Here is a 27,948-nt window from a genome sequence, read left to right on the forward strand (position 1 = left end):
TATAATCTGATAGTGTGTATAATCTGGTAGTGTGTACAATCTGATAGTGTATGGGGCTTAAGGGTCCACGCACAGTGGACCAGCGGTGATTAAATACCACCGAAGAAATGATTACAATTTCATATAGGTACAGTGTAGTATGACAGCACTGAAAGCTGAAAATTGGCCTGGGCAGGAAGGGGGTAAAAGTGCCCAGGCCAATAATAAGCTGCAATAAATAAATAAATCTAGTTGAATAAAATATTGAAATAAATAAATAAAATACATCCAGTCCTCATGTTAGGATTTGGTGTTTGTAGGACATTTGTCTGGGGCTCAGCTGTCGGAGTGACCCGGCGGATCGGGTGGTTCTCCTGCATTTCACCTCTTCCAGTAAGAAGTGGTTGGACTGGTTTCCTCTGTTCGGGGGAAAGTACCGCCTCGTCCTCCTATTACAGGTAATCCAGTGCTGAGTGAGGAGGTGACGGGGTCGGGGTGATCGCTGATATTTTGTTTGGTGCAGCTTGTGAGAAGGCTCTCCGCAGCCGTCCCCCCCCATAGAGGGAAAGGATGATCCCCATGATATAGAGGAAGGCATTGACACTCGGACCGATCCAGGTAATTATTATCCTGCATGTATGGAACCGATCAACCTGTACAAATAGCTGCCAGCCTGGGGGGATGTTTACTCGGGGAGAAATTTGAGGAGATGAGGATTTGTGCTAGGAGAAGTGATTCTTTTTGGGGGGGGATGTGTACTCGGGGAGAAATTTGAGGATACAGGGATTTGTGCTAGGAGAAGTGATTTTTTTGGGGGGGGAGGATGTGTACCTCGGGGAGAAATTTGAGGAGATGAGGATTTGTGCTAGGAGAAGTGATTCTTTTTGGGGGGGGGGGGGGGTGTGTACTCGGGGAGAAATTTGAGGATACAGGGATTTGTGCTAGGAGAAGTGATTTTTTTGGGGGGGGAGGATGTGTACCTCGGGGAGAAATTTGAGGAGATGAGGATTTGTGCTAGGAGAAGTTTTTTTTGGGGGGGGATGTGTACTTGGGGAGGAATTTGAGGAGATGAGGATTTGTGCTAGGAGAAGTGATTTTTTTTGGGGGGGGGGGTGTATTTGGGAGAAATTTGAGGAGTTGAGGATTTGTGCTAGCAGATTTTTTTTTGGGGGGATGTGTATTCGGGAGAAATTTGAGGAGACGGGATTTGTAATAGGAGAAGTGATTTTTTTTGGGGGGGTATGTGTACTTGGGGAGAAATTTGAGGAGATGAGGATTTGTGCTAGCAGAAGTGATTTTTTGGGGGGGGGGTATGTGTACTTGGGGAGAAATTTGAGGAGACAAGGATTTGTGCTAGGAGAAGTGATTTTTTTGGGGGGGATGTGTACTCGGGAGAAATTTGAGGAGATGAGGATTTGTGCTAGGAGAAGTGATTTTTTTGGGGGGGGGATGTGTACTCGGGGAGAAATTTGAGGAGACGATTATTTGTGCTAGGAGAAGGGATTTTTGGGGGGGGGGGTGTATTCGGGAGAAATTTGAGGAGACAAGGATTTGTGCTAGGAGAAGTGATTTTTTTTGGGGGGGTGTATTTGGGAGAAATTTGAGGAGATGAGGATTTGTGCTAGGAGAAGTGATTTTTTTTGCGGAGGATGTGTATTCGGGGAGAAATTTGAGGATACAGGGATTTGTGCTAGGAGAAGTGATTTTTTGGGGGGGGGGGATGTGTACCTCGGGGAGAAATTTGAGGAGATGAGGATTTGTGCTAGGAGAAGTGATTCTTTTTTGGGGGGGGGGTGTACTCGGGGAGAAATTTGAGGATACAGGGATTTGTGCTAGGAGAAGTGATTTTTTTGGGGGGGGGAGGATGTGTACCTCGGGGAGAAATTTGAGGAGATGAGGATTTGTGCTAGGAGAAGTTTTTTTTGGGGGGGATGTGTACTTGGGGAGGAATTTGAGGAGATGAGGATTTGTGCTAGGAGAAGTGATTTTTTTTGGGGGGGGGGTGTATTTGGGAGAAATTTGAGGAGTTGAGGATTTGTGCTAGCAGAAGTGATTTTTTTTGGGGGGATGTGTATTCGGGAGAAATTTGAGGAGACGGGGATTTGTAATAGGAGAAGTGATTTTTTTGGGGGGGTATGTGTACTTGGGGAGAAATTTGAGGAGATGAGGATTTGTGCTAGCAGAAGTGATTTTTTGGGGGGGGGTATGTGTACTTGGGGAGAAATTTGAGGAGACAAGGATTTGTGCTAGGAGAAGTGATTTTTTTGGGGGGGATGTGTACTCGGGAGAAATTTGAGGAGATGAGGATTTGTGCTAGGAGAAGTGATTTTTTTTGGGGGGGGATGTGTACTCGGGGAGAAATTTGAGGAGACGATTATTTGTGCTAGGAGAAGGGATTTTTTGGGGGGGGGGGGGTGTATTCGGGAGAAATTTGAGGAGACAAGGATTTGTGCTAGGAGAAGTGATTTTTTTTGGGGGGGTGTATTTGGGAGAAATTTGAGGAGATGAGGATTTGTGCTAGGAGAAGTGATTTTTTTTGCGGGGGATGTGTATTCGGGGAGAAATTTGAGGATACAGGGATTTGTGCTAGGAGAAGTGATTTTTTTTGGGGGGGAGGATGTGTACCTCGGGGAGAAATTTGAGGAGATGAGGATTTGTGCTAGGAGAAGTTTTTTTTTGGGGGGGATGTGTACTTGGGGAGGAATTTGAGGAGATGAGGATTTGTGCTAGGAGAAGTTTTTTTTTGGGGGGGATGTGTACTTGGGGAGGAATTTGAGGAGATGAGGATTTGTGCTAGGAGAAGTGATTTTTTTGGGGGGGGGGTGTATTTGGGAGAAATTTGAGGAGTTGAGGATTTGTGCTAGGAGAAGTGATTTTTTTGGGGGGGGGGGTATGTGTACTTGGGGAGAAATTTGAGGAGATGAGGATTTGTGCTAGCAGAAGTGATTTTTTTTTGGGGGGGGGTATGTGTACTCGGGGAGAAATTTGAGGAGATGAGGATTTGTGCTAGCAGAAGTGATTTTTTTGGGGGGAGTATGTGTACTTGGGGAGAAATTTGAGGAGACAAGGATTTGTGCTAGGAGAAGTGATTTTTTTTGGGGGGGATGTGTACTCGGGGAGAAATTTGAGGAGATGAGGATTTGTGCTAGAAGAAGTGATTTTTTTTGGGGGGGGGGGATGTGTACTCGGGGAGAAATTTGAGGAGACGATGATTTGTGCTAGGAGAAGGGATTTTTGGGGGGGGGGGGTGTATTCGGGAGAAATTTGAGGAGACAAGGATTTGTGCTAGGAGAAGTGATTTTTTTTGGGGAGGTGTATTTGGGAGAAATTTGAGGAGATGAGGATTTGTGCTAGGAGAAGTGATTTTTGGGGGGGATGTATTCGGGAGAAGTTTGAGGAGACAAGGATTTGTGCTAGGAGAAGTGATTTTTTTGGGGGGGAGGATGTGTACTTGGGGAGAAATTTGAGGAGACGAGGATTTGTGCTAGGAGAAGTGATTTTTTTGGGGGGGATGTGTACTCGGGAGAAATTTGAGGAGATGAGGATTTGTGCTAGGAGAAGTGATTTTTTTTGGGGGGGGATGTGTACTCGGGGAGAAATTTGAGGAGACGATTATTTGTGCTAGGAGAAGGGATTTTTGGGGGGGGGGGTGTATTCGGGAGAAATTTGAGGAGACAAGGATTTGTGCTAGGAGAAGTGATTTTTTTTGGGGGGGTGTATTTGGGAGAAATTTGAGGAGATGAGGATTTGTGCTAGGAGAAGTGATTTTTTTTGCGGGGGATGTGTATTCGGGGAGAAATTTGAGGATACAGGGATTTGTGCTAGGAGAAGTGATTTTTTTTGGGGGGGAGGATGTGTACCTCGGGGAGAAATTTGAGGAGATGAGGATTTGTGCTAGGAGAAGTTTTTTTTTGGGGGGGATGTGTACTTGGGGAGGAATTTGAGGAGATGAGGATTTGTGCTAGGAGAAGTTTTTTTTTGGGGGGGATGTGTACTTGGGGAGGAATTTGAGGAGATGAGGATTTGTGCTAGGAGAAGTGATTTTTTTGGGGGGGGGGGTGTATTTGGGAGAAATTTGAGGAGTTGAGGATTTGTGCTAGGAGAAGTGATTTTTTTTTGGGGGGGGGGGGGTATGTGTACTTGGGGAGAAATTTGAGGAGATGAGGATTTGTGCTAGCAGAAGTGATTTTTTTTGGGGGGGGGGGGTATGTGTACTTGGGGAGAAATTTGAGGAGACAAGGATTTGTGCTAGGAGAAGTGATTTTTTTTGGGGGGGATGTGTACTCGGGGAGAAATTTGAGGAGATGAGGATTTGTGCTAGAAGAAGTGATTTTTTTTGGGGGGGGGGATGTGTACTCGGGGAGAAATTTGAGGAGACGATGATTTGTGCTAGGAGAAGGGATTTTTGGGGGGGGGGGTGTATTCGGGAGAAATTTGAGGAGACAAGGATTTGTGCTAGGAGAAGTGATTTTTTTTGGGGAGGTGTATTTGGGAGAAATTTGAGGAGATGAGGATTTGTGCTAGGAGAAGTGATTTTTGGGGGGGATGTATTCGGGAGAAGTTTGAGGAGACAAGGATTTGTGCTAGGAGAAGTGATTTTTTTGGGGGGGAGGATGTGTACTTGGGGAGAAATTTGAGGAGACGAGGATTTGTGCTAGGAGAAGTGATTTTTTTTGGGGGGGGATGTGTACTTGGGGAGAAATTTGAGGAGATGAGGATTTGTGCTAGGAGAAGTGATTTTTTTTGGGGGGGGATGTGTACTCGGGGAGAAATTTGAGGAGACGATTATTTGTGCTAGGAGAAGGGATTTTTGGGGGGGGGGGGTGTATTCGGGAGAAATTTGAGGAGACAAGGATTTGTGCTAGGAGAAGTGATTTTTTTTGGGGGGGATGTATTTGGGAGAAATTTGAGGAGATGAGGATTTGTGCTAGGAGAAGTGATTTTTTTTGCGGGGGATGTGTATTCGGGGAGAAATTTGAGGATACAGGGATTTGTGCTAGGAGAAGTGATTTTTTTGGGGGGGGAGGATGTGTACCTCGGGGAGAAATTTGAGGAGATGAGGATTTGTGCTAGGAGAAGTTTTTTTTTGGGGGGGATGTGTACTTGGGGAGGAATTTGAGGAGATGAGGATTTGTGCTAGGAGAAGTTTTTTTTTGGGGGGGATGTGTACTTGGGGAGGAATTTGAGGAGATGAGGATTTGTGCTAGGAGAAGTGATTTTTTTGGGGGGGGGGGTGTATTTGGGAGAAATTTGAGGAGTTGAGGATTTGTGCTAGGAGAAGTGATTTTTTTTTGGGGGGGGGGGGTATGTGTACTTGGGGAGAAATTTGAGGAGATGAGGATTTGTGCTAGCAGAAGTGATTTTTTTTGGGGGGGGGGGTATGTGTACTTGGGGAGAAATTTGAGGAGACAAGGATTTGTGCTAGGAGAAGTGATTTTTTTTGGGGGGGATGTGTACTCGGGGAGAAATTTGAGGAGATGAGGATTTGTGCTAGAAGAAGTGATTTTTTTTGGGGGGGGGGATGTGTACTCGGGGAGAAATTTGAGGAGACGATGATTTGTGCTAGGAGAAGGGATTTTTGGGGGGGGGGGTGTATTCGGGAGAAATTTGAGGAGACAAGGATTTGTGCTAGGAGAAGTGATTTTTTTTGGGGAGGTGTATTTGGGAGAAATTTGAGGAGATGAGGATTTGTGCTAGGAGAAGTGATTTTTGGGGGGGATGTATTCGGGAGAAGTTTGAGGAGACAAGGATTTGTGCTAGGAGAAGTGATTTTTTTGGGGGGGAGGATGTGTACTTGGGGAGAAATTTGAGGAGACGAGGATTTGTGCTAGGAGAAGTGATTTTTTTTGGGGGGGGATGTGTACTTGGGGAGAAATTTGAGGAGACAAGGATTTGTGCTAGGAGAAGTGATTTTTTTTGGGGGGGGATGTGTACTTGGGGAGAAATTTGAGGAGACAAGGATTTGTGCTAGGAGAAGTGATTTTTTTGGGGGGTATGTGTATTCGGGAGAAATTTGAGGAGATGAGGATTTGTGCTAGGAGAAGTGATTTTTTTTGGGGGGGGGATGTGTATTCGGGGAGAAATTTGAGGAGACGATGATTTGTGCTAGGAGAAGGGATTTTTGGGGGGGGGGGGTGTATTCGGGAGAAATTTGAGGAGACGAGGATTTGTGCTAGGAGAAGTGATTTTTTGGGGGGGTATGTGTATTCGGGAGAAATTTGAGGAGATGAGGATTTGTGCTAGGAGAAGTGATTTGGGGGGGGGGGATGTGTACTCGGGGAGAAATTTGAGGAGACGATGATTTGTGCTAGGAGAAGTGATTTTTTGGGGGGGGGGGTGTATTTGGGAGAAATTTGAGGAGACGAGGATTTGTGCTAGGAGAAGTGATTTTTTTTGGGGGGGGGGATGTGTATTCGGGGAGAAATTTAAGGAGACGAGGATTTGTGCTAGGAGAAGTGATTTTTTTTGGGGGGGGGAGAATGTGATGGGATGATTTCAGCAGGGGGTGGATTTTTCCAGGGAGGAGGGGGAATTTACGCTTGGGGAGTAAGCATGCAGGTTAGTGCTCAATGTTTTTTTGGAGGGGGGGGGGGGCATAATGCTTGAGGGCTGTTTTTTTGTTTTTTAAAGAAGCTGGCTATGAATTTAATTTGCCAGCAATTTAGAATTAGTTTTTTTGTAAATCTCATATTTTTCTGTTGCACATGTTACAGCAAAAAAAAAAAAAAAAGTCCCACCCAAAATGCATATTAGACCCTTTGATCCTGGTATGGCTTCTAAGGGGGTACCTCACTAACAGAATAAATGTTTGCGCTCCTCAGAGAACCCATAGAAGACCCTTGGGGTCTGGTATGGATGTTAAGCGAGACTCTGTGTACATAAAAAACAAAGGGAGACGTCTCATAACAGTAGGGTTGCCACCTTTTGTTCAAATCAACCCGAACACTTTAGCGGCACACGGCAATTTTTTTTATAGTATAAACGATACATATATTTTGCTATTGAATCATAATCATATGACGTTAATAACAAGAGTCCCCCTTTACATCAGGGTCCACAGAGTTCCCCTTTTACATTTGAACTTGCAGAGTTCCCTTTCACTGTAAGGGGAGACTCTGCAGACTCTGATGTAAGGGAGAACTCTGGGGCCTCTAACATAAAGGATGCTCTTGGAACCCTGATCTAAGGGGGAACACTGAGAACTCTGATGTACGGGGAGGACTCTGATGTAAGGGGGAACACTGAGAACTCTGATTTACCTTAGTGTACTCACTTAGAGGCAGGAGAGAGAAGGGGGGGGGGGGGGGGAAGACTTCAGTTACAGACAGGGATGGATGGTGAGCTCACTCATCCCTTGGCAGTCAGCTCTTCTCAATCCAGATGTATTTGAGGCTGCTGGACTTCAAATTTCCGGCCCCAACTTTCTGAGGCACAGCGCCAGGGATTGGAGTGTGGGCAGACACAGAGGGGTGGGGGAAAGAGGTGCAGATCTAGCCCTCTCTCCTCTCCCTTCTGTGTGTGTGTTTGGGGGGGATTGTTAGTGTTGGCTTTGGGTATAGTGAAAATGTGTAACAGACACTCTCAGCTTAGACAACTGCAGCCAGCAACCCTGCTTGGAGGCCATAGTCCAGTCTAAATAATGTGTCCGGGTTTCAGGCTGTCTGAAACCCGGACACATGATTCCAAACCCGAACTGTCCGGGTGAATCCTGGACAGGTAGCAACCCTACATAACAGGCAGGTGATCATCACTGGCTTGTAGATGTTTGGCAGCTCCCACTCTCTGTCTCCATCTCCAGCTGCTCCCCCCCCCGTCCTAGGAATAGGCTGACATTGGTGGCCGGTCGGGGGACATGAGAGACGACACACAGGCTGCTTACTGCCTCTGCCAAAGCTAAGACACTGCAGGGAAGGCAGAGATTAAAATGGGCATTGTGCAGGGAGGACTGTGATTTGGGGGGGGGAGGGGGCATGACTGCAGTAAGGACTGTGATGGGGGAACATGACTGCAGTAAGGACTGTGATGGGGGAACATGACTGCAGTAAGGACTGTGATGGGGGGCCATGACTGTAGTAAGGACTGTGGTGGGGGGCCATGACTGCAGTAAGGACTGTGGTGGGGGGCCATGACTGCAGTAAGGACTGTGATGGGGGGCCATGACTGTAGTAAGGACTGTGGTGGGGGGCCATGACTGTAGTAAGGACTGTGGTGGGGGGCCATGACTGCAGTAAGGACTGTGGTGGGGGAACATGACTGCAGTAAGGACTGTGGTGGGGGGCCATGACTGTAGTAAGGACTGTGGTGGGGGGCCATGACTGCAGTAAGGACTGTGGTGGGGGGCCATGACTGCAGTAAGGACTGTGATGGGGGGCCATGACTGTAGTAAGGACTGTGGTGGGGGGCCATGACTGTAGTAAGGACTGTGGTGGGGGGCCATGACTGTAGTAAGGACTGTGGTGGGGGGCCATGACTGTAGTAAGGACTGTGGTGGGGGGCCATGACTGCAGTAAGGACTGTGGTGGGGGAACATGACTGCAGTAAGGACTGTGGTGGGGGGCCATGACTGTAGTAAGGACTGTGGTGGGGGGCCATGACTGTAGTAAGGACTGTGGTGGGGGGCCATGACTGCAGTAAGGACTGTGGTGGGGGGCCATGACTGTAGTAAGGACTGTGGTGGGGGGCCATGACTGCAGTAAGGACTGTGGTGGGGGGCCATGACTGTAGTAAGGACTGTGGTGGGGGGCCATGACTGCAGTAAGGACTGTGATGGGGGAACATGACTGCAGTAAGGACTGTGGTGGGGGGCCATGACTGCAGTAAGGACTGTGGTGGGGGGCCATGACTGTAGTAAGGACTATGGTGGGGGGCCATGACTGTAGTAAGGACTGTGGTGGGGGGCCATGACTGCAGTAAGGACTGTGATGGGGGAACATGACTGCAGTAAGGACTGTGATGGGGGAACATGACTGCAGTAAGGACTGTGATGGGGGAACATGACTGCAGTAAGGACTGTGATGGGGGAACATGACTGCAGTAAGGACTAGGGTGGGGGGCCATGACTGTAGTAAGGACTGTGGTGGGGGGTCATGACTGCAGTAAGGACTGGGGTGGGGGGCCATGACTGTAGTAAGGACTGTGGTGGGGGGCCATGACTGTAGTAAGGACTGTGGTGGGGGGTCATGACTGCAGTAAGGACTGTGGTGGGGGGCCATGACTGTAGTAAGGACTGTGGTGGGGGGCCATGACTGTAGTAAGGACTGTGGTGGGGGGTCATGACTGCAGTAAGGACTGGGGTGGGGGGCCATGACTGTAGTAAGGACTGTGGTGGGGGGCCATGACTGTAGTAAGGACTGTGGTGGGGGGTCATGACTGCAGTAAGGACTGTGGTGGGGGGCCATGACTGCAGTAAGGACTGTGGTGGGGGGCCATGACTGTAGTAAGGACTGTGGTGGGGGGCCATGACTGTAGTAAGGACTGTGGTGGGGGGTCATTACTGCAAGGAGGACTGTGATGAGGGGTATGACTGCAGTAAGGACTGTGATGGGGGCATGACTGCAGGAAGTACTGTGATGGGGGGCCGTGACTGCAGGCGGAATGTGGTGGGAGGCCATGACTGCAGTAAGGACTGTGATGGGGGGCCATGACTGTAGTAAGGACTGTGGTGGGGGGCCATGACTGTAGTAAGGACTGTGGTGGGGGGCCATGACTGTAGTAAGGACTGTGGTGGGGGGCCATGACTGTAGTAAGGACTGTGGTGGGGGGCCATGACTGCAGTAAGGACTGTGGTGGGGGAACATGACTGCAGTAAGGACTGTGGTGGGGGGCCATGACTGTAGTAAGGACTGTGGTGGGGGAACATGACTGCAGTAAGGACTGTGGTGGGGGGCCATGACTGCAGTAAGGACTGTGGTGGGGGGCCATGACTGTAGTAAGGACTGTGGTGGGGGGTCATGACTGCAGTAAGGACTGTGGTGGGGGGCCATGACTGTAGTAAGGACTGTGGTGGGGGGCCATGACTGCAGTAAGGACTGTGGTGGGGGGCCATGACTGTAGTAAGGACTGTGGTGGGGGGCCATGACTGTAGTAAGGACTGTGGTGGGGGGCCATGACTGTAGTAAGGACTGTGGTGGGGGGTCATGACTGCAGTAAGGACTGTGGTGGGGGGCCATGACTGTAGTAAGGACTGTGGTGGGGGGCCATGACTGCAGTAAGGACTGTGGTGGGGGGCCATGACTGTAGTAAGGACTGTGGTGGGGGGCCATGACTGTAGTAAGGACTGTGGTGGGGGGCCATGACTGTAGTAAGGACTGTGGTGGGGGGTCATTACTGCAAGGAGGACTGTGATGAGGGGTATGACTGCAGTAAGGACTGTGATGGGGGGCCGTGACTGCAGGCGGAATGTGGTGGGAGGCCATGACTGCAGTAAGGACTATGATGGGGGCCATGACTGCAGGGAGGACTGTGATATAAAGGGGACTGCACTGTAAAGGTGGACTGTATTCATTACAGTGCAGTCCTTTTTATATCACGTGCTCCTTTGTAGTGCAGGTGGGGGGTGAGACTCTATGAACCGCCTCCCCCATCTGCTACCCCCCGGGTCCCTGAGATACTGCCTACACCACAAGTGGTCCCTAGTGCCAAAAGGGTTGGGGACTGCTGCTGTAGTCTATTAGTGGAGAAGTCGGGCAGAATTGGCATTTACAGCTTACTGCAGAAATGTAGAAGCTCAATGGATCTCTGCCAAGAACTTTTCTGTACTTGTTGCATTTTTAAAGCGACAAAACTTGGGAAAATGTCTGTGGGGTTTAAGTATAAATAACATTCACTCCTATGGAGCTACATGTACATTGGGTTTGTGTGAATGGGGGATATGATTTGCTTCAGGTAAAAATGTTCGTCTTCATACAGAATAGTGAATCAAGAAACAAACACATTATGGCCCATAGAGGGAGCTAATGATTTCCTATGATCTTCAGCTCTATCTAGTGACCATAATGCAGAATTTCCCTGCTGTATAAATAATACTAGATATGCATGCAGTTTCACGTAAGTAATAGCTTTGCAAATAATACTTCATATGTCATTTTTTATTTTGTCTAGACAGTCACTTTAATGCGAAGTCTGACAATGGATTGGTAAAATATAAAAGGGTCTAATATGTAATAATTGTGCATGTATATGCTAATACTTTACCCATCTTTTGGACTCTCTTGCCCAATAGACCATGGCTTATTGTGAAGAGGCATCAAAGACCATTGACCGGTTAAGAAGAAAGCTCAGTGAGATTTCAGAGGATGATTTGGGCCACCTCAGTAATAAGCTGAACTTGCTGGACTTCCATAAACCCCAAGATGTCCATCCCGGCTCTGCTGTATGGAGCACGAGAGATGAAATCGAGAAGATCCTCAACACCATCCTACAGCAAGGAGAGTCCGTCTGCCGGAGATTCCTTTTCCAACTTGAGGATATAATCCTTCTATTCCCAGCCTTGTCTGACCTCTCCAATGGTGAGATTTATAGATGACGTACAATTACTTACAATCCCCATATATAGAATTACCTGTCCTCTTTCAACCAATCACAGCCAGGCTTAGGCAAGAATCAGAACATTTTAAACGTTTCAGTAACTGTATTAGGCCTACAGGAATAATTTCCTGACTCGTCACAATATAAAGAAACAATGTGACATTTCATAAAACGCGCTAATATCTATAAATAAATCCTCAACATGCCTTCTCTTCTCTTCAGTCCTGCACAGTTGTACCGGCTCCTCTCCTGGACTGAAATGGAAAAGGTTTTACTTAGGCCCCTTTCATACCACACCGCCCATTGTATCGGCGGTAAAACGCCGCTATTTTTAGCGGATTTGGATTTGCGGTGCATTTCGGGCGCTAGCGGGGTGCTTTTACCCCCCGCTAGCGGCCACAAAAGGGTTAAAAACGCCGGCAATACGCCGCAATAGCGGCGTTTTGCCGGCGCTATTACAGCGCTGCCCCATTGATTTCAATGGGGAGCAACGGTGGAGGAGCGGTAAACACACCGCTCCTTCACCGCTCCAAAGAAGCTGCTGGCAGGACTTTTTTCTGACGTCCTGCCAGCGCTTTCACACTACATACAATGGTGCAGCTGCTTTAGGGCGGATTGCAGGCGCTATTTCTAACGCTATAGCGCCTGCAAAACGCCCTGGTGTGAAAGGGGTCTTAAACTTGCATTAGCATGTTGATTGGGGGGGGGGGAGGAGGAACCAATGAAGGCAAAAGTTAAGCTAAATACATTTCAGATTGATCTAACTACATTAAATCTTATTTCCAGCCAAAGGGGCTGGTATGGAATTTTTGGGGATATGTCGTATCTTTTTTTTTTTTTGCATAAGATCCCCTTGACATCCATACCAGACCCTCATCAAGGATAAGGGTCTGGTATGTATTTTTGGGGCACTTTTTTTCTTGATTTTTGCATGAGGCTCGCTTATAAAAACTATATCTGGTATGGAATTTGGGGGTGACTCTACAAACATTTTTTTGTGGGTTAGATAAAATGTTGTATCGGGTCGGATATGGTCCTTGGGCTATAGTTTGGGGATCTCTGGCCTAGCAAACAGCCAGAATTGATTGATTTGTCTAGTTATTTGTTCTATTTATCTTATTTCTAAGATTTGACTCCAATTGCAATCTCAGTCTACATTTAATTTATAATGTTTCTTTCTTAGTTGTTTTTTGGCACTAGTCATTGCACAAAGGTAGAAAAGGGAATCTGTGATAATTGGAAAATTAGTGACCACTGTATCTATCTTCAATCGGGTTCACATATCTCCACTTGTTCCTGCACCATTTAAAAAAAAAAAGGTCAAAGGGATATGTTATCATTGCCCAAGAAAGTGATGGTTCAAACAATGCATCCTACAGCCTCCAAGTACTGTTCTTAGAAGTATTTAAACACTGAAGAAGCTGCTCCTAGATGTGTGTTATGGTGAGATGAGTAAGCACAGTGCCAGGAGGTTGATGGCCAAGCAATCTTCATTAAAGGTTTCACATCCTATTAGATTTTTTTTTTTTCATAAATTGCACAAATGTAGTTATAGGAGTTGTAAAGTCAGAAGGTTTTTTGCATAGAATGCATTAAGATAAAAAACCTTCTGTGTGCAGCAACCCACCTCGGCCCCTCAATACTTACCTGAGCCCCCTCTCTGTCCAATAATATCCACGAATGTCTCAGTCATCGAAGACTGTCCCTCCTGATTGGCTGAGACACAGCAGCGGTGCCATTGGCTCCCGCTGCTGTCAATCAAAGTCAGCTAGCCAATCAGGAGAGGGGGGGCAGGGCCGAACCGCAGCCCTGTGTCTGAATGGACACATGGGGCTGTGACTCGGCTCGGGTGCCCCCAGAGCAAGCTGCTTGCTTTGGGGGCACTTGTTGAGTGCCCCCAAAGCAAGCAGAGATAGGATGGGCCAGGAGCACAGAAGAGGGATGCAAGAAGAGGAGGATCTGGGCTGCTCTGTGCAAATCCACTATAGAGAGCAGATAAGTATATTATAGAAAAAAAATAGACTTTACAATCACTTTAAGAAGAGAAACTGTAACATTGAGAACAGCTAGTCAAATAAAATAACTGCATTGTGTTTCAATTTCTGCCCTGTTGTTACAAACCAATGGAATTAAAAACTTCTGGAGAAGCCAATGTAAAATGTGCTCATATGTTTTTCCATGTTGATAGGTCATTGGTCCTTGTGTTTATACCCTAACTCTAGGACATAAGTGAGCCCTTTCCCACCCTTCCCTCCCCCCTCTATCTGATCACTGGGTTAAGAAAATAACCGATTCAAACCCCCTTTTTCACTTACCCTATGCAGTGGTCATGTGATCATCCAGCACCAGGTCTTTCCCAAGGTTGGCCAGTGGAGGGGTCCTCTTAGGTCCAAAAGAGGACTGATGTCAAACCGAGGGAAGTAAAGGGGACCAGCCAGCAAGGGTTAAAGTGATTATAGAGCTTTTTTTTGTTTGTTTTTTTAAACAACAAAATGTTATACTTACCTTCTCTGTGCAAGGGTTTTGCACAAAGCATCCCAATCCTCTTCTTCTGGGGTGCCCCCACGGAGAGAGCCACTTTCCTTGGGGGCACCCGTGCTGGTGCGATCATGAGTTCCGCTGCTGCATCCATTGACACACACTGCCCTGCCCCCCGCCCCCTTTCGTGTCACTGGATTTGATTGACAATCTATCCAATAAGAACGGAGATAGTGTGGCACTGGTTCAGCAGTCCCTGCAGGTAGAAACTGTGTTAGCAAGGGACCTGGATAAGGGGATTCCGATGAGTATAACTGATTTCACAAGATAAGAACACCTAAAAGGCAAGATAGGTTAGAGAGGGCTGGGAGAGAGCGGTGGGAAAAAAATAAAATTTGGGTGGAGTCGGGCTTTAAAAAAATCTTTGTCCCCCCCCCCCCCCCCCGATTTGTTGATTATTTTTTACTTTGATAAAATAAATATTTGTTTAAAATGTTTCCATATAAATAATACTCACATATCTTTCATTTTCTCAGCAAAAAGGAGATCCTTCAGGGAAATACTGTCTCAGCTCGGAATGGAGAACTATGAAAGTCATGCAATAACTCTTCGTGAATTATTGACCATTGGACAAGAGAATTTAGAGCCAATTACTTTCCAGACAGTGAAGGACACTCCGTGGTTTTTCCTAAGGATGCTCATGTCTCTAAATGTGAAGGCACGCAATACTAAGCCTATACAATCAAACCTGTGCGAGAGCTCTGATCAAGAAATGAATGAAACTGACCATTTAGGCAGTGTCCATCCACTTGACGTCCTATGTACGGTTTTGCAATGTTCTGACGGGTTCTTACAACAGGAGATTGTTTCCAAAATGTCCATGTGTCAGTTCGCTATCCCCCTGCTGCTCCCTGCTTGTGATAGCCCAAACTGTACTTTCCTTTTGTGGGCAATGAGAGACATTGTGAAAAAATGGAGACCCCAGTCTCTGGTAGATAGGAAAGGATTCAAGGAAGCACATTTAGTCAACATCTCCATGCCCATCTTCTCCTTTGTGAGACTCGGGGACTGCAGTTTGTCCAAATCAGCCATTCTAAATCATATTATCTCCTCCGCCCAGAGGCTGTTTCCCTTTTTCATCCATAGGAACTTGGAAGGTGGGGACATCCCTCGAAAAATCTCAGACGGCTTAGTGGAAACCTACTGGTACTTCCCTTCTGGTCAAGGGAGCTCAGATGGTTTTCCTGAGCCCTTTATGGTTATGAACCTACGAGGAGATGTATCAACAAACTCAACACAGTTTGCCTTTCTAAGGGAGATTTCTACAGCTGTTTTCATATTTGTAGACAATATAAGTGAGGATGAATACCAGGTATTATCGAAGATGGGAGATGCTCACACCGAATATTACATTGTCATATTGAATGCTTCCGGACCAATTGCTGTTACTCGGGACTACCTAAAAAAACTTTCTCCAATTCTTCGAATACAGGAAGGCCGGGTGCTTTTAATAAAGAGAAATGTTACCCATCCCATGTTGGTGAAAAAGTTACAGATTATAATTGGAGATGTGATAAACACTTTTCCCAAAGTTCCTAAATTAGAGGACTTAGTGAACAAAGCCTGTAAATTTGGAATCATTGTGGATGAGAATTCAAAAGAGTGTCAGACTGCTAAACGCTGTGCACTGGAAATTACTGAGAAGGTCCAGGACGTGGAAAAATATAAAGAAAACACAATGATACTTCAGGGAGAGCTATGTAAAAAACTGGCAGAAACAGATAAGGAATTATACAGGAAGAAAAAGCAAGGCGATGAATGCTTAGAAAAATACAACATGCAACTCACAAAGGAGAAATTTGACTTACTTGTACAACAGAGTAAGCACAGTCTACCACCTGACATTGAAAAGTTTATCAAGTCGCTCACTCAGTTGAGCCCCTTGGAAAGATGTTATTTTCTGAAATGGATGAAGATTCTCCTTGACTCCATTTCAATGTCCCATCTGTCAGAATTACAAGATCCAAAATCAAATGAAAGCATTGATAAATCGCTTAGTCTAGATATGAAAGGTCTTGGGAGTCAAAAAAAGCCAGTGGGTTCCTTAGGCCTTGAACATTTCATTCGAGAATTGGCTCAGTTTTATGAAGTTGAATCTTTCTTGGTTCAGGAGAAAAAAGTAAAAAAAAGTGAGAGAAAATTTCATCATCTCCCAGGAGTAGCAGCTGACCTCCTGCTCGATGGGTTCCCTCTGGAGCTGATTGACGGAGATGCTTCCAATATCGCATTGCAGTGGATAACTGATGTTCTGACTGAGCTGGATGAAAAAACAGCTGGACAGTGCAAGCTGAAAGTAGTAACTGTCCTGGGCGTGCAAAGTACAGGGAAGTCTACCCTCCTCAACACCATGTTTGGCTTGCATTTCCCGGTGGCCAGTGGACGATGCACTCGAGGAGCCTTCATGACGCTCATTAAAGTAAAAGAAGACTTCCAGGAAGAGCTGGGCTGTCACTTCATTCTTGTAATTGACACCGAAGGATTGAAATCGCCTGAGCGTATGTCTCTGGAAGGCAGTTATGACCATGACAATGAGCTTGCAACACTGGTAGTTGGGTTAAGCGACATCACTATCATTAATCTGTCTATGGAGAATGTGGTGGAGATGAATGACATTTTGCAGATCATAGTCCATGCGTTTCTAAGGATGAGATTATTTGGAAGGAAACCCAACTGCAGATTTGTTCATCAGAACGTGTCAGATATTGCAGCCCGTTGGAATAACCTAAGAGGGAGAAAAAAATTTAAAGAACAGTTAGATGAGATGACCAGATTTGCTGCACAAATGGAAAAAAGAAGGGAAGTGAAAGAATTTGCTAATGTCCTTGACCATGACCTAGAAAATCACAGTGTGTACGTTCCTGGCCTCTGGTGTGGTGACCCACCAATGGCTTCAGTCAATTTTGGCTACAGCGAAAACATTTATGAACTTAAAAGGAACCTGCTTACATTTATTAAACAGCTGTCCAAGACCTCTCAAACAATCCATGGTTTTTCGCAGTGGTTAAGACATCTATGGGACAGTGTCAGACACGAAACCTTTATTTTTAGCTTCAGAAACAGCCTAGTGGCTTCAGCTTATGACCAACTGAACGTGAAATATTCAGAACTTCAATGGAAGTTTAGAAAAGCGACCTACCATTGGTTGACCGAGTCTGAGAATGTAATCAAGAACCAGTCTGGAACGCTTCAAATGGACGTATTAGAAAAATTAAACGCTGAACTTTGGGATCTTCTACAGAAGAGAGAGACAAGCACAAAAGAATCTTTGGAGAAGTATTTTGAAAGTGCTTCTAACAATGGCAGCCTTATTGAAAGATACAAAGAAGAGTTCTTTCGGAGTGTGAAAGTGCTAAGAAGTCAATGCGAGTCTCAGCTACGCAGCAGACTTGAAGAAGCCATCAAAATTCAAAAACAAAAAAATGAGCTCCAAGTCAAACAAGATCAATGCCACCGAATTATTGAAGACAAAGTCAATGCCCTCTTGGAACACTACAGGGAAACAAACATTACTCCAAATAGCCAGATGATAGATGTGGAATTTACCAAAATGTGGGAAGAAGCCTTTTCAGGATTCCAGTTGGTGAGCTTAAAAACACATAACATCAATCAAGAAATCTTTAGACATCTCCAGAGAGACTTGGGAAACAAATCTGGGTTAGTGACTGCAAAACTTTTTAAAATACAAAATTTAGATGAATATGAGCATGTGGACTTTACAGTAGACAAAGATTATATCGCTAAGCCTTGGGGTGGAGAAGATGATTGTGTAAATCTTCATCTGAAGCTAAAAAGCTTCGTAACCTGGTTGCTTAAGAAATGTTTAGGTTACGTAAAAGCCAAAGTCAACCTAGGAGGGGATTATCAAGAGACTTACTGCCAGGATCTCTTAGACATGGTCAATAAAGAACTTAATCAGGAAAACCTTCAGGAGCTCCACACTTCAGATTTGTTTGAGCTAGACGTGAAGCTCCTAATTTTAGGTAGGGCTGCTCCCATGTTTCAGACAATGCATGAGTACTTCATTCAAGAAAATGACCCTAAGCTGTGCTTAGAGAGACTAAAACCTCAATACTTCTCGAAATTTCTAAATATTTTCCAAACCAAAGATGTGTGCCAAAACACAGCCAAAAATTTTTGTGACACATGCCTTAAACCAGCAATAACCGAGCACATCTACAAACACCTCGGAAAAGAGATGGTGGATGATATTTTGCTGAGCAAAGATTCCAGAAAATACAGCAGCCGAACATTTTTTCAGTTTGATTTGCTTAAAAAGCTTTTGTTGGACAGAAAGTTTGCACAATACACCGAATATATCCACAACTATAAAAAATTTGTGCATCGATGGATTTCAAAATATATTTGCAACACATACAAAGAAGGCATGGCTTTGAAAGAACTGCATGCTGAAGTCCTCTCTTTAATTACTAAAAAGGTAATGAATGTCCTTAGTGATCCAGAAGTCCTGGAAAGTTCACATATTTCATTATTTATAGATAAAGTTTCTGAAATGTTGATAAAAGAGTTAGTTTTTCCTCGTAGCATGGTGAAAGCCATATTATACCAGAATCAGATGTCTGTTGAGGAGTTTTCCTCCAACATTAAGGCTTTCCTCCCAAGGATAGAAGAAGAAATAAAGCAGGAGTTCAACTCTTTGAGCTTCAAAGTGGTCCATTCAAAAATGACCGTGAAACCAGAGGAGGAATTGTTCAAAAAAGTATTTGGATGCGGGAAGCAGTGTCCATTTTGCCGCGTTCCCTGTGAGGCAGGAGGACTGGATCACCAAGAGCACTTTGCCTCCATTCATTGCCCCCAAGGTTTAGGAGGATGCAAGGACCATCAAACAAGAAAGCTTGACAATGTTGTGTGCACCACTGATGTATTAGGAATCCGTGAATTCAGAGATAAGACAACAGATAACCAGTTTGTCCCTTACAGTCAATACCGCAGGGCCTACCCTAATTGGTCCATACAGCCTGACCGGAGTGTGAACGCCTCCAATTATTGGAAATATGTACTAAAGGAGTTTAATGAGCAATTTGCAGATTGGTACGGGAGCAAGCCAGCAGACATACCTGAAGAGTGGCAAAATATAACGCAGGAGGGGGCCTTGAGAAGCCTTCAAGAAACTTTTAACATAACATAAACAATTTTTGGTTAATCAAAATCTACCAAGACCAGAGCATATATAGTATATGTAACTGGACCGAAGGGAGATAAACAAGTACCAGTTGGTCTATACTTGTATTAGCCCTTGTACACACGGTTGGAGATTCCAACGGAATGTTTAGGATCGGAGCGTTTTGTCGGATATTCCGACTGTGTGTGGTCTGCATCGGACTGTTTCCGTCAGAGTATCCGATGGACCAACTTTTCCAACTTGCCGGTAAAATTTTCCAGCAAAATGCTCCGATCGGACATACTCCGATCATGTGTAGAGAATTCCGATCGGACAAAGTGCCACGCATGCTCAGATCAAATTCCTACACCAAAGCTATTGGCTACTAGCCTGAACGTAGTCCCGTTGTAACGAAATAACGTCATCACGACGGATTTTCCGACAACTTTGTCCGACCGTGTGTATGCAACAGTTTCGGACAAAATCCAACGGATTTGGTTGTCGGAATCTCTGACCGTGTGTACAAGGGCTTACACAACTTATTATTGGATTGTCCCCTAATATTTTAGAAAATAATAAAGTCAATATAACAGTTGAAGAAAACATTTAATAGCATTCTTCTGTTTGGAGCCAAAGCTGAATTGCAGATAAGGCAATTTTTACAGCTTGGATCAATGTAAGTATGTGTGTGCCATACCTATGGGAGCCCAGTGGAAGCTGGAAACCAATGTAGTAGGCACCCCTACTCCAGTGATCTCCACTAGCTTGTAGGCAGGCCTACAAGGGGTAGATGACTTGTTTGTCATGTCCTCCATGTTTTTCCATTAACTCCAGGCCAAGCACTGAGTAACATGAGAGGCCTAAACCATGTGGGTTCTTCTGGGCTATGTTAGACACTTAGGCATTTTCCACTGCTACTCCCCAGTAGTGGAGTGGGTCCCCTCATGCCCTCTGTGCGGGCTCCACACATGCACTTACTCAACTCTCAAACTTCCCTACCTCTGTACAGGATGGGAACCTCTGTCGTGCATTCCGCTGCCGTAGCTATGGGAGATAGACCATTAGTGGAAGGAGGGCTGACAACATCTCCCCTGCTGCTAGAGGTTGTTCCACCTATAACAGGTAGATGCTATTAATAGACTGCTTGTTAACCCTCCGTTACCCTAGGTAACCACTAGTGTCTTCACACTACTCCTCTCCACACCAATGTCTTCATACAACAATGTGCTTAAGACCCCATTCAGTGAACTGGGTGTGTCGGTTACTTACATCACACCCCTTTCAAGCCTCTGGGTCCTGTGCCAAGTGGTTGCCCTGCCGCTTAATGAACACAGAAGGTCAGCCACTGGGCACGGGAACACTTCACATTTTTTTAATAAATGCAAAGTGTTCTCTGATTGGACGAGATAGATATCATGACTACACCACCCCGCCTCTCCCCCTAGTCCAATCAGAGAATCAGTGAGAAAATGGAAAGTGTTCCTTGAATGGTGGTCATGTCAAGTGAGCAACCTCCTGTGTTTACAATGCAGTAGGGCGCATTTAGCAAAAGAGCAGGAAACTAGAGGAAATCACTGTAAGAGTGGTGCCTACTACACCAGTTTCCAGCTTCCGCTGTGATCCCACAGGTATGGCACATACATAAAACAAACACAAGTGGGCGCCTCCATCTGGGTGTAGCAATTTATTAAAAGAATAAAAAAACAAGTGATTTTTTTTTGGGCTTTTATTATTTTTAACTGCTTCTGCTCCAGAAGTTTTACCCCCCCCCCCCCCCTTCATGACCAGGTAATTTTTTGCAATACAGCACTGTGTTATTTTAACTGACAATTGAACGGTCGTGCGACGCTGTACCCAAATAAAATTGATGTCCTTTTTTCCCCACAGATAGAGCTTTCTTTTGGTGGTATTTTATCACCTCTGCTTTTTTTTTTGTGTGCTATGAACAATTTTGAAAAAATAAAAAAGAAATCAATATTTTTTACATTCTGCTATCAAACATACCCAAATAAAATTAAGGTAAAAAATCAACAAAAACTGCTATAGGGGGGTCAGCAAGTGGTTAATGAATTGTTACACCTTGATGGAGGGGCCCTCCTGTGTTTGTTTGTTTTATGTGCATTAGGCTCTCAAGAACCAATTAGAGATGAGCTGCATCCACTTCACCTGTGGTTCCCTACCACTCTCCCGGCCCTCTTATGTGCCCAGAGTCTTGTCAGCGCAATAGCTTATTCATATTCTTTGGTATGGCACATACATACATCTGGATTTTGCAAAAGCATTTGACACAGTTCCCCATAAACGTTTACTGTACCAAATAAGGTCAGTTGGCCTGGACCATAGGGTGAGTACATGGATTGAAAACTGGCTACAGGGGCGAGTTCAGAGGGTGGTGATAAATGAGGAGTACTCGGAATGGTCAGGGGTGGGTAGTGCGATCCCCCCGGGTTCTGTGCTGGGACCAATCCTATTTAACTTGTTCATAAATGACCTGGAGGATGAGGATGGGGTAAACAGTTCAATCTCTGTATTTGCGGACGTTACTAAGCTAAGCAGGGCAATAACTTCTCCGCAGGATGTGGAAACCTTGCAAGAAGATCTGAACAAATTAATAGGTTGGGCAACTACATGGCAAATGAGGTTCAGTGTAGAAAAATGTAAAATAATGTATTTGGGTGGCAAAAAGTATGAATGCAATCTATACACTGGGGGGAGAACCTCTGGGGGGATCTAGGATGGAAAAGGACCTGGGGGTCCTAGTAGATGACAGGCTCAGCAATGGCATGCAATGCCAAGCTACTGCTAACAAAGCAAACAGAATATTGGCATTAAAAAGGGGATCAACTCCAGAGATAAAACAATAATTCTCCCACTCTACAAGACTCTGGTCCGGCCGCACCTGGAGTATGCTGTCCAGTTCTGGGCACCAGTCCTCAGGAAGGATGTACTGGAAATGGAGCGAGTACAAAGAAGGGCAACAAAGCTAATAAAGGGTCTGGAGGATATTAGTTATGAGGAAAGGTTGTGAGCACTGAACTTATTCTCTCTGGAGAAGAGACGCTTTAGAGGGGATATGATTCCAATATACAAATACTGTACTGGTGACCCCACAATAGAGATAAAACTTTTTGGCAGAAGAGACCACTCATTTAAATTAGAAGAAAAGAGGTTTAACATTAAACTACGTAGAGGGTTCTTTACTGTAAGAACGGCAAGGATGTGGAATTCCCTTCCACAGGCGGTGGTCTCAGCGGGGGGCATCGATGGTTTCAAGAAACTATTAAATAAGCACCTGAATGACCGCAACATACAGGGATATACAATGTAATACTGACATATTATCACATACATAGGTTGGACTTGATGGACTTGTGTCTTTTTTCAACCTCACCTACTTTGTAACTATGTAATTATGTACATTGATCCAAGCTGGACCAACGTAACAATAAAAAAAATGCGTTACCTGGAATTCATCTTTAAAGTCAAACCCCAGGCAAACAGCTAAATACACAAATTAAATGCATGTAAGGAAGCTGATTTACCGGCCAAGAAATTAGCATTTTAGCCCATCCAGTCTTGAGATTTATAAAGCTCTGCCACTGAGCACAATTCTGTCTGGCAGGACAGACAACCTAATTTTTCTCGGCTGCAGTTGAGAAATGCAACCAGTTTTGGCTCCTGTCCATATCCTGTGAATGGACAGTGAAAAGAGAAGGAGCAGACTGATGAGCTTATACCCCGCTCACTCTGCTTTCTGCTCCTATGGGCATGTTTTTTGTTAGCACATGAGCACAGGACAACCTATTTGGCTAATTGTGCTGCTTCTCCCTCCCCCAGTCTGAGCTCTGCTTTTCTTCACTTCCCTAGCGCCCCACTCAGCAGCAAGGTACGGAACCCCTGGGTTAGCTTGTAGTCGCTCTAGTCTGAGCCTACACAGGGCTGAGGACCCCCTTCCCACCCCATGTGACAGCACTGCTTGGTGATTGGCCCGATGCTGTCACGTGGGAGGGGGGGGTGGCCCTTTGTAAGCTCACACTAGAGTGTCATGCTCCAACCAGCCCAGAAGTACCGGGTATTTTCTTTGTTCCTGGTGGAATTTGGCCTAATACCGGCCTTAAATGTTATATGTAAATATTTCGATGAAATCACCTCTGATGTGTCTTTTTGTTCTGAATAAAAGTTAGTGTTTCTATTTTTTCACTGTCTGTCTTTTTTATTAATTTACTTATAAATTCTCTATAATTGATACATAAGCCACCCTGTAATTCAACATTATTAAAAACTACCACAAACTGTCAACGTATTAAAGAGGAAGTAACCCTGATGAGTTTACTTCCTCTTTCATTCCCTGCAAAGGCAAAGCATAATGGACTACTATGCATTGCTGTCCCCTGTAGTCTGGCGCATCCATCTTCTCTGTGGGTCTCGCTGCTCCGCCGCTGTCATTTGGCGAAGCCGCGATGACCTCACTCCCACGCATGCGCACGGGAGCCGTCACACGCGGCATATCACCTTTGACGGTGGCGCGCTCAGTGCACCTGCGCGCCGCTGTAGGTCAAAGTGTGTTGTAAGGGTTTACAACCACTTTAACCACTTTCAGACCGGACCATTTTGCTGGTCAAAGACCAGACCACTTTTTGCGATTCGGCACTGCGTCGTTTTAACTGACAATTGCGCGGTCGTGCGACGTGGCTCCCAAACAAAATTGACGTCCTTTTTTTCCCACAAATAGAGCTTTCTTTTGGTGGTATTTGATCACCCCTGCGGTTTTTATTTTTTGCGCTATAAACAAAAATAGAGCGATGATTTTGAAAAAAACGCATTATTTTTTACTTTTTGTTATAATAAATATCCCCCAAAAATATATAAAAAAACATTTTTTTTCCTCAGTTTAGGCCGATACGTATTCTTCTACATATTTTTGGTAAAAAAAATCGCAATAAGCGATTATTGATTGGTTTGCGCAAAAGTTATAGCGTTTACAAAATAGGGATAGTTTTATAGCATTTTTATTAATAATTTTTTATTATTTTTTTTTTTACTAGTAATGGCGGTGATCAGTGATTTTTATTGTGACTGCGACATTATGGCGGACACATCGGACATTTTTGACACATTTTTGGGACCATTGTCATTTATACAGTAATCACTGCTATATAAATGCATTGATTCCTGTGTAAATGACACTGGCAGTGAAGGGGTTAACCAGTGGATGGCAGTGTAGGGGTTAAGTGTTCCTAGGGATGTGTTACTAACTGTGGGGGGGTTGGGCTTTCATTTAGTGAACACTGATCTCTGCTCCAATCACATGGAGCAGAGATCAGCGTCACTAGTTGCTAGGCAGAATGGAGAAATGTTGTTTACAACGGCACTTCTCCATTCGGCCGCTCTGTGAGACGATCGTGGGGATGCCCGCAGCGATCGAGTCCGCGGGTCCCGCGACCGGACTCACGGGGGTCCCGACCAGCGTGGGAGCGCGCCGCCGCCGGCGCGCTCCCGATGGCAGGGCGGCAAATTTAAAGGGACGTACATGTACGCCCATTTGCCTGCCCGTGCCATTCTGTCGACGTACATCGTCGTGCGCTGGTCGGCAAGTGGTTAAAGTGTTATGCCACGTACGAATGGTCGGACATTTCGACAGAAAAAGTCCGATGGGAGCTTTTCATCGTATATTCCGACCGTGTGTATGCCCCATCTAACTTTTTCCATCAAAAAATCAGATGGACTAATGCCCCATACACACGGTCGGACATTCCGACCACAAAATCCGTCAGATTTTTTTTCCGACAGATTTTGACCGAAACTTGTTTAGCATACTGACGGTCGCACAAAGTTGTCAGAAAATCCAATCGCTCTGAATGAGGTGACTTCAAACATGTACGTCGGGACTATAAATGGGCCAGTAGCCAATAGCTTTCGTCTCTTCGTTTACTCTGAGCATGCGTGGCACTTTGTCTGTCGGGAATTGTCTACACACGATGGGAATTTATGCGATCGGATTTTGTCGGATCCTGCTCTCAAACTTTGCGAGTCGGGAAAATACGATGAAAAAAGTCTGATGGAGCCCACACACGATCGGCTTTTCCAACAACACGATTCGAAACGCAGATTTTCCATCGGAAAATCCGACCGTGTGTACGGAGCATTAGATAGAGAACATGTTCTAAATTATTCCCCCGGAAAAAATTTCTAGTGGAAAAAAATGCTCGTCTGTATGCTGTTCAGATGCTCTGAAGCAAGTACGAGGCGGATGCGCTCGGTCTGGTAAAACTAACGTTTGTAATGGAGATGGCACATTCTTCACGCTGACATTTTTTAAATAGTTTAATGCAGCGCATTCTCTTCTTCTTTATAATGCTTGAAGTTGTTTTGCTGCTGATATTCACAGAGTTCTGACAAATGTATTTCTTTATTATTTCTCGTGATCTCCTGAATAATCTTCTATTTTTTTTTTTAAAGCCAGATCTCCATAATAATGTTTAGAATTATTTTTTATAGTCATCTTTTTTTTTTTTTTTTTAATTTCATCAAGATCTCGTTTTTTTTTTTTTTTTTGATTATTGAAAAATTATTTTCGAGTGATCTCCATATCTAATTATTTTTTTGGTGTGTCGAGTTACCACAACAACATTGTTATCTTGTATTTTTTAACCTCAAGGAGGTTGGTGTCCCTTGTTAATTTGACATTGTGTTTTTGAAATGTACCTGCCTACTCACAAACCAACTGTCCTATTGGTAGAAAAACACATAGGCGAGTATTTTCAGAAAATAAAATATCCATTTATTCTGGGTAAAAAAATAAAGAGGGAGGCAGCGCTGGAGAAAATTTTGGAATTCGCGACGCGTTTTGGACCCCAAGGCACACATCAAGTCTTTGGAAAAGAAAATTATCTGAAAAGCGCGAATCGTCTCTCACCAAACTTCTACAGACACGAGATTAACAGAAGGAGCCCAAAGGGTGGCACACTTGGTAATGAACTTCCTTTTTGTAGTCCCATCGTACGTGTTGTACGTCACCGCGTTCCAGATGGTCGGAATTTGGTGTGACCTCGTGTATGCAAGACAGCTTGAGCGGAATTCCATCGGAATTACGTCGGAAAAACATTCAGAGTTTATTCTGATGGCAAAACTAGTCGTGTGTACAGGGCATTACTTCCTTGCTGTATGGGAAATAGAAGAGCATTCTGTACATTATCATCGAAGTGAGTGGCTCTCTAATTTTCCCAGCATGCAGCGGAGAGGACTGCTTCTTTCTGTGCGAGAGCAGCGGCCTCTCCGCAGCAGCCTGACACCCACCAAGTCACATCTAGAGCTCTGCAATCCACAAGGCCCTACAGTGCCATTTCATCAGTGCCCATAAGTTTTGCCTCAACAGCGCACATCAGTGATGCCAGTCAGTGCTGCCTTTCAGTGCCCATCAGTGTCTGCTCATCAGTGCCACCCAACATTTCCCACCGCTGCCACCCATCAGTACCGCCCATCAGTGCCACCTATCAGTGCCCATCAATATCAACTATCAGTGCCCATCAGTGCCGCCTATCAGTGCTCATCAGTGCGGCATATCAGTGCCACCTATCAGTGCCCATCAGTGTGGCATATTAGTGCCTCCTCATCAGTGCCCTACAGTGCCATTTCATCAGTGCCCATAAGTTTTGCCTCATCAGCGCACATCAGTGAAGGAAAAAAATTACAAAATTTTCTGACAGAAACGTAAAAAAAAAACTTTTTCTGTATTTTTCAATTTGTTTAGCAAAAAAAAAAAAACCCAGCAGTGATTAAATATCACATAAAAAAAGCTCTATTGGTGTGAAAAAAATGATAAAAATCTCATATGAGTACAGTGTAGCATGACCGCGCAATTGTCATTCAAAGTGTGACAGCGATGAAAGCTGAAAATTGGCCTGGACAGGAAGGGGGTGATTTTGCTCTCAGTATTGAAGTGGTTAAAGGAGAATTATACAAAAAAACTAAAAAGATTAGTTAAACATACAAGTGTTTTTTTGTTTTGTTTTTTGTTTTGTTTTTTACCACTACTATTCCTTTACACCTGGTTTAGAAGTTTACTAATTTGTAAGTGCATTTTATACACAACTACATAGATCAGGCCAAAATGAGGGACAAATGAGGAGGAAAGCTGGACAGAGGGACATTGCTCCTAATCAGGGACAGTCCCTCGAAATCAGTTGGGATCCATGTGGTAATAATGGGGACAGAAGGCTACAATGTAGACTGTCAATTCACATGGCAATTCCCTATTCTGCCACTAGAGGGTGTAAGTTGAAAACTGATGATGAACTGAGACCAAAAAACTCTTTTGTGTAACTGTTCTTACATACAAATATTAGTATATTTTAATAATAGTAGGTCATAAGAAGGAATTTTGATTCTTTTTTTTTTTTTTAGGTTTATTTCATTTCGAGTCCATTACAACATTGCATTACTATATGGTGCAGTAAAACACTCATTCTAACGCATGTTACTGCAACCCATGTACTGTGGTGAAGTGCCAACTCCCCAACAGAATGCACCCACCTTTCAGTGCACCCCAATGTGTTTTGCCATGCATTATAAAACAGTGATAACCAATCAGCATTACTCACAGCAGGAGACTAAACTCACCGCAGAAGAGTGGTAAACCGAGGCCAAAGGCAACTGTCACAGAGGAGGTTAGCAGGCAGATGCAGTAGCACAATGTGGAAAAGTTCCCCAAGAAGATTGCACTAATCCCTATACTGACCTTTCTCTGGAACCTTATGAGCTAGGTTCACTCTCCCTGGCAGGCGGGT

General features: G+C 44.9%; 1 protein-coding gene across 1 annotated transcript; it reads left to right on the forward strand.

Moving 5' to 3' along the window:
* Positions 1-448: 448 nt before the first annotated feature.
* LOC143923652 (up-regulator of cell proliferation-like) lies at positions 449-23,357 on the forward strand. The gene is made up of 3 exons (XM_077447461.1): positions 449-597; positions 11,201-11,486; positions 14,520-23,357. The coding sequence occupies exons 2-3, from the start codon at positions 11,204-11,206 to the stop codon at positions 19,187-19,189; spliced, it is 4,953 nt and encodes a 1,650-aa protein (XP_077303587.1). The 5' UTR covers positions 449-597; positions 11,201-11,203; the 3' UTR covers positions 19,190-23,357.
* Positions 23,358-27,948: the final 4,591 nt, after the last annotated feature.

The sequence above is a fragment of the Lithobates pipiens genome, unplaced genomic scaffold (genome assembly GCF_037356315.1).
Source record: "Lithobates pipiens isolate NorthernLeopardFrog02 unplaced genomic scaffold, aLitPip1_a1.2 Scaffold_22, whole genome shotgun sequence".
NCBI classification, from domain to species: Eukaryota; Metazoa; Chordata; class Amphibia; order Anura; family Ranidae; genus Lithobates; species Lithobates pipiens.

What these genes read in the sequence shown, in the direction of transcription:
- LOC143923652 (XM_077447461.1), top strand. Translation starts at nt 11,204, where the DNA reads ATGGCTTATTGTGAAGAGGCATCAAAGACCATTGACCGGTTAAGAAGA. An exon ending in CTTGTCTGACCTCTCCAATG is followed by an intron (nt 11,487 to 14,519) that starts GTGAGATTTATA and finishes TCATTTTCTCAG; the next exon opens with CAAAAAGGAGATCCTTCAGG.